The sequence below is a fragment of the Zea mays genome, chromosome 3 (assembly GCF_902167145.1).
Source record: "Zea mays cultivar B73 chromosome 3, Zm-B73-REFERENCE-NAM-5.0, whole genome shotgun sequence".
Taxonomy (NCBI): Eukaryota; Viridiplantae; Streptophyta; class Magnoliopsida; order Poales; family Poaceae; genus Zea; species Zea mays.
The window spans coordinates 85,270,545-85,278,051 of NC_050098.1; the positions used below are offsets into that span (position 1 = coordinate 85,270,545).

At 45.7% G+C, this 7,507-nt stretch overlaps 1 protein-coding gene across 1 annotated transcript; it reads left to right on the top strand.

Annotated features, from left to right (window-relative positions):
• The first annotated feature begins 5,670 nt into the window (after positions 1-5,670).
• LOC111591159 (WAS/WASL-interacting protein family member 1-like) lies at positions 5,671-6,596 on the top strand. The gene is made up of 2 exons (XM_023302085.1): positions 5,671-6,408; positions 6,498-6,596. Exons 1-2 carry the CDS (start codon positions 5,830-5,832, stop codon positions 6,594-6,596), a joined length of 678 nt encoding a protein of 225 aa, XP_023157853.1. The 5' UTR covers positions 5,671-5,829.
• Positions 6,597-7,507: the final 911 nt, after the last annotated feature.

The following is a 7,507-nucleotide window of genomic DNA, read 5'->3' on the forward strand; positions in this document are numbered from 1 at the left end:
AATGGGATACCATGGGGCAAATTTCACATACAGGATGGGTTCCTGTTTCGCGCTAACAAGCTGTGTGTTCCAGCTAGCTCGGTTCGTCTTTTGTTGTTACAGGAAGCGCATGGAGGCGGTCTCATGGGGCATTTTGGCGTCTACAAGACGCATGAGGTGTTGGCTGCCCACTTCTTTTGGCCTCGGATGCGCGCTGATGTTGAGCGCCTTGTTAAACGCTGCACTACTTGTCAGAAAGCTAAGTCACGGTTGAACAACCATGGTTTGTATATGCCTTTGCCTGTCCCTTCTTCTCCTTGGCTTGATATTTCTATGGACTTTGTTTTGGGCTTGCCTAGAACTAAGAAGGGGAGGGATAGTATTTTCGTGGTTGTTGATAGATTCTCTAAAATGGCTCACTTTATACCTTGTCATAAAACTGATGATGCTAGCATTGTTGCTGAATTGTTCTTTAGAGAAATTATTCGTTTACATGGTATTCCAAAAACAATAGTCTCTGATCGCGATGCTAAGTTTCTAAGCCATTTTTGGAGATCTCTTTGGAATAAATTGGGAACTAAATTGTTGTTTAGCACTACTTGTCACCCTCAGACTGATGGACAAACTGAGGTAGTAAATAGAACTTTATCTACCATGCTTAGGGCTGTTTTAGACAAGAATTTGAGACGTTGGGAGGATTGTTTGCCTCATGTTGAATTTGCTTACAATCATGCCACACATTCTTCTACAAAGATGTGCCCTTTCGAGATTGTTTATGGTTACATCCCTAGGGCACCTATTGATTTGATTTCACTTAATGCTACGAACGCCCCACATGTAGATGCTGCTGCACATGTTGAACAAATGATTACCATACATGAACAAACGAAACAGAACATTGCTGCTACTAATGCAAAAAATCAGGTTGCTGGTAGTAAAGGAAGAAAACTTGTTACTTTTGAGCCAGGTGATATGGTTTGGTTGCACTTGAGAAAGGATCGGTTTCCTACTTTGCGCCGTTCTAAATTAATGCCTCGTGCTGCTGGTCCTTTTAAGGTGCTAACAAAGATTAATGATAATGCTTATATCCTTGACCTGCCTGCGGAATTTGGTGTTTCCACTAGTTTTAATGTTGCAGATTTGAAACCATATATGGCCGAGGATGAGGAGTTGCTGTCGAGGACGACTTCACTTCAAGAAGGGGAGGATGATGAGGACATCACTATGAGTACGACTACACCAGCAGCACCTCAACATCAAGCGCCACTTCCTTCATTAGCTGGGCCAATCACTCGGGCCCGTGCCAGAGATCTTAACTTCGTCATTGTACTAAGGAATGAGGGCCCAGAAGAATAGACGACCAGCCCAACTGCGGCCCATAGTGGACGACCTAGGGTTGGCCGCCCCTAGGGGCTGCGCCCCCTCTCTATTTAAACGGGAGCTGCGCCTCCTTTGTTCTTCGAGTTTTGTTTTACATTAGCTTTAGCTACTCTCGAACACGCGCAAATCTGCGCTGTCTTCGTGTATTCAGAACTCCACCCTCGAGTAATAGATTAGATTGCTCGCATCTTTTTCTTGTTCGTTCTTCGATTGCGCACAGGAAACGATCTTCATGATCAGGCCGATCTCGCATCAGCAAGGTCGGTAACCACAGGGAGTTGGTTCAGCGATTGCATTGGCGCCTCGGGCTTGCTCGTCGTAGTCGGATCGCAAGGGTCAACTTCCGCCAAATCGGAATTATCTCTACTCGCCGAAAGATCGGGCACCTCAGCTACATCAACGAGGATGTACTCTCTGTCAGCAAGATTACAGTCTATCGAAATGCAATGAACATGTATGTCATGATTAAGATGGATTTAATAATATTATGCCAAAGAGAACTAAGTTAAGAAGTAACTTAGGGTTTCTTAGTCATGCGGGGCTTCCAGTGGGTTAGGCTTATTACTCTTTAGGCTTGGGTTTTCAGTGAATATAACATAGTGGATTGGTATTGTCTGGATACATTTTTGTGGACAAATTTACAAAGGTTTTAGGATGACATTAATTTACATTATTCATCTTCATTTCTTTAATTTCCAATTAGGGTTTCTAGTGTAGGTTGAACTACGACAGTGTTTTAATAGTTTCCAAAAATTCTGTAAAAATCACAGTGGGTTATCATTTGCTATTCTAGCCTGTTTTAAGAATTTGAGGCTTAAAGTACAAAGGCTAGGCCTGAAACAAAAATAACATTAGTTATGCAAAAATAGGCCACTTTACACTACATCTCTTATTTAGGGGTGGTTTCTGTCCTAAAGGTTATTTTTGCTGGCATCCAATTGTAATAATAGGCTTCTGTGCTAAAAATCTCAGAAAACTAAGGGGTGGTTATTTAGTTATGATTTTCTTAAGTTTAATGTCAAAAAGGCACTTTCTACTACATTATTATTTGAAAAATGTCAAACAGCAGATCTCCTATTTTCCTAAGTTCTTAATAACAAAACATTAGTTATCCCAAGGGTGGGGGTGTTTTTACCTTGGGGTTATTTTTGTAGAGTTTTCCTAAGTTTCACTTGTTTTATTAAAACAAAAGGGATCCTACTTATTTTATACTAAAACAGGGTATGATATATTTTTCCAGTGAACTATATTGAATAAGTATCCTAACAAAAATAGAGGTACTCTCTGGTTCTTTGTTTAAATTGCATTTTCTATTTTTCTTACCCTTAAGCATATTATGAAATAAGGGGTAAAAGCTAACTTAATGGAGGGGAGAGAGAGGTTTAACATTTTTATTTGGTTTAGTAGGTAGATACAAACTTCTCAAAATTTTTCTAACCCTGGTCAAACAATATTCCTATTTTTCCTTCTAATATTGAGTTTTGAATAGTTTTCTTATTTAATTTAAAACTTCAGAAAGAAATACAGAAACCATGGGTTTTATTATTTTTATCTGATAGTCAATAATTTCCAAAATCTAGCAAAATTGGTTTGAACATTTTTGGATGATTATTCTTCAAGTTATGCATTTATTTAGTTATCTGTCATAACAAAAGAAAAATAAATTCGAAAATGGAAAAGAAAACAGGTTTACGCTGAGGCCCCTGGGGTTTACCTCTTTCTTTTCTCACAAAACAGTCCTCGGTCCACTATTGGCATGGGTCACTGACATTGCACAAAACCCCCTGGACCTAACCGAAATCTAACCCGCGCTCCCTGACTGACTTAAACAGTACCCGCGGCATAGATTACGGCGGTGGGGCTTACCGGCGGCAGTAGAGCTCCGGCGGGGTGGTCAGTGACGTCCGGGAGGTCGCGACGGTCACGTCGGTGTGCGGGTCGGCGTCGGAGGTGGTCGGAGCTACCATGGCCACGAGCACAGGCGGCGGGGGTCGTCGGCGGCTCCTGCTCCGGCCAAACCACGGCGGTATAGTTCAATTAAGGTGCACGAGGAGCTCCACTGGGTGATGTAGAGGCCATGCACGCAACGAATTGGAAATCGGTGCAGAGGCTTACCCGGTCCACGTGCGCCGGCGGGTTCTTGAACTCCGGTGAGCACGATTGAGCTATTCCGGTGACGCGGGTCCCCGGGTCAAGCTTGAGCAAGTCTCACGGCCTCACCAGGAAGCTATCTGAGGGCTTGGATCAAACGGAGGAGGACAGAAAAGGGGCTGGCCACGGTGGTTGCTCTCGGGCGGCACTGGCGGGTCGCGGGGAGGTCGCTGGAGCTAATGGCTGGCTCGGGTAAGTCAGGCGAGGTACGGAGGAGGCAACGGGGAAGGCAGGCAAGCACTGGGGCGGGCTTTATAGCCGTGGCGCGGGCGTGGTCACGGGCGGCCGCGGGCGCGCGGGGGTTCGCGCACGGGCGTGCTCTGAGCGCGCCCCCGGATGTCAGCTCGCGCCGAACACGTGGAAGCTTGCTTCTGCCATGGTTCAACGGCGGATTAGAGCACCATAGCGTGCGTATCTTGGCAAAGTCACTGTGTACGGTCGCATCTCTGCTCCAAATCCTACCTTTTTGCTGTGAGTTCCAAGTCGAGATATGGTCGGGGTAGGGAGATAGAGAGGGAAGAAGTTTGCTGTGTCAGCTAGGTCCGAACCGAGACAAAAGTGGTGTCAAGTCGTGTCTAGCGCCCTAGGGTAGGTGTCATCTCTTTCCAGGGTGTTCTAGGGTTAATTTGGCGCCACTTTGTCAATTGGGTCGAAGGGTTTTGAAAATTGGATTAAGGTGAACATGTGGAATCCTTGTGCAAGGGTTAGTTTTTGCACTTAGGCAAAAACTGAATTCTCCCTTGTGCTGAACCTTAGGTGAACTTTTTAGGACTTTTCTGAAAACTTTTTGGGGGTACTTCCTTACTATTAATTGTAGGTTATTAAGTATATTACAACTTTTATATTTGGCCCAAACCATGATCATAGGGTTTACATGATCTTTTGATCATAGCTTCAATTAGGGTTCCTATTGCCCATGGGGGGTTTTGCTTTACGGTTTTGGGAAATCCCCACTTAGATGTGCATGACAAGCTAGGGCATGATATCCAAGATAGTTTGCACTTGATTAGGACCTTGAATTCAAAGTTTGAGGTACTTTGCCCATACAAATCTTCATGTGATAATGGGTTAAAAGGGGGTAACCCTGGGGTGGACACCCTGAGTAACACCTGGGGTGTTACAGCCCTCCCCCCTTAAAGGAATCTCGCCCCGAGATTTCATGTAGAGTCCTTTGGAGGGATGTTTGAAGGTGTGTGGGTGTGCTACCCTTTTCGTTATACTCAAGTTTCTCTTATTAACTGCTCTTCGAATGTCATCCTCTTTGCAACTTCAGAAGGAAGCCCTTCTTAAGTTAAATCCACAACTTAGACTATCCTTGTTATCTAAGTTTTTCTTATAATTGAATTCAAAGGGCAGGTGGGGTGTGACACCCCAGGTGTCTATTTCGCGTTATGTCGGGAGATTAATCCTAATCTCGGATGCTCAGTGAAAATTTCTATTTCTCGCTCGCGTATGCCTCTGATTATCCCGACTATTCGTACACAGTTCACCGAATTCGGAGTTAATCGATCGCGAGAAACAGCCAATTTCGGAGTGTATGAAAACTTTTAATTCTCGGAACTCATGCAGACTCGAAGATCATTCTCGAATTTTAAATCTCATCTGAAGCTCTTTAAATCAAACTCTCGACGACTGTTATCTGATCTGAGCCCGAATCTAATTCCTGAACTTCGATCGATGTCCGACTATTTTAATCCGAGTCCGTCCTCTCAAACGGAATGCTCAACATGTCGTCCTCTAATTAATTCTTACTCGACTCGGCCAAATATCTCATGTCCGAACCGAACTCAAAACCCCGTATCGACAACGATTTTAAAATATCACAAATCACCTTCTCCGACTAAAAATCCGAAAGCCGGTCATATCCCGGGACGAATTATTTTCGAATCATGCGCGAGAAATTATTTTCGAGCGAAATCAAATCCAACTCTCGGCCAAATTAATCGCTCAATCGTCCGTTCGCCGAAATTCTAATTCGCTCTGTTCTCCGTAGAAACGGATTTCGCAGAAGCATTTTTATTCCGGAAATAATTTAACCCAACCCGATTTCGTTTTGGGCCAAGCCCATTCCAGCCCATTAGGCCCACTAAGGAACCCTAGCCCATGTCTATAAATAGAACCCCTCTCCCCTTGCAAACTGGATTTTATCCATCTACCCCCCCTAGCCGCCATTTTCTTTTCTCCCAGCCATCTCCACTTCTTCTCCCCACGCCATCCTCCTTCCTGCTCCTCACGCACACCAGTGGAGGGCCTCCCATGGCGTCTCCTCCCCTTTCCTCAAGCCAGCCACCCTAGCTTCCATTCCTCTCGCCACCAGCCATGGGGGTCGACATCCCCTCCTCCCCCTCTGCACCATGGCTGGTTCCTTGCTCCCCTCGGAACCCAGCAGGGAGAGCAGGCGCCATTCTCCCAGCACGCATGGAGCTCCCTAGGCTCCCTCGCAGGGAGCTCGACGCCCCTGTGCAGCCCACACCTTCTTCCTCCCGTGGCCGGGCCTCTACCCTTGTGCTCGGCTCCTCCCCTCCCATGGCACCTCCACCTACCAGCTTCGCCCAGCCGCTATGTCGCCCAAGCTCTCTGCTCCCTCCCTCTCCAATGCAGCAGCACATGAGCTCGCCCCCTCCCTCCTCTTCCCTGTCACGGCCAGGAAACACCGGATCTCGCGCCCTCTCTCTGGTTTGGGTGGAGCAGCGCCTCCCCTGCTATCTCCTCCCCGACGCCCCTTCGAGATGGCACCCAACAGCCCCAGCACCTTCCCTACTTCGTCTCGCTGCTACTGCTGCGCGCGTGCCATGTGTTCGGCAAAATGTCGAGGGAGGCGTGTTGTTGCAGCACCGTCGCCGCTCACCGGTTGGTCGCTGTTTTGCGCAGCCCCCAACCGCGCCGTCGAAACCCGTGGTGAGAAACCCCCGCTGTTCTCGATGTTTATTTTCCAATGTGTGTGATGTTCGATGAACTGCCGCCAACAAATTTGTGTGTTTTCGCAGCTAGTGGTCGACGTCGTGCCTTGCCCGTTCGACGAAATACCGAGCCATGTGGACAACCATGCGTCTAGTCACGACCCGTTCAGGTTGATTGATTTGTAGTTTATAATACATATGCTTTGGTTGGTGCCGGTCAATGCATGTATATATGTGGATGTGTGTAATATGTTTCGGCAATACACGTTAGTAGGATCGCATTTGCGGTTAAAGAACAAGCGGTTGATGAGGTGTGCGATTTGTAGTTTGTCTAATTACGTTTTGGGTCGATGTGGTGTATAGTGGTGTTTGATTAGATGTGGGCATAAAATGTTTGGATTATATGCCGTGGCAAGGTCGCATTCACGTTTTGGTAAAACACGTGTGTCGTGCTTGTTTTATGTGATGAGTAAGTTTGGAAATATATGTGTGATGTGAGGATTGAATTAGTATATGTACGTGTGTGTGTGCCGTAGTGTATTATAGTAGTGGTGGCGGGAGATATTTAATTGAGGTGCGCGGGTATATGCCGTAATATGGTTATACTCGCAACAAAGAAATATGTATGTATTGTGTGACCCGATGTTTAGGTTACTATTGTATAATCGTGTGAAGGACTCTCCCGATGGTCACGTGACTAAAGGGTGGTGTAGTGGTAAAGCGGGAAGTAAGTTTAGTTTTTCAATGGTTAGTGGATAGTATCTGTCAGTGTTGTCATGAATTTTTGTTGTATGACGGATCAATGCGTAGCTTTATAAATTATTGCATTCCATTCCCTTTTGATAAATAAATGTCTTGTTGATCGATTAGAAGTCTTATATGAGCGTTATCGCAGCCCAATAATTATTGGAGGTGAGTAGCGTTCATGAGTCAGTCCTTGCTAAAATTGAAGAACAATCCGCTAAGACATACACATAAGTGCTTTAGGTCCCTCAGTAGCCAATGTAGCCTTATGGTGTTTTACGCCATGTGTAAATGCCTCTATGTCAGACCCCAACAATATGCTATTTTAGGTGACTGATATGTTAACTAAATTA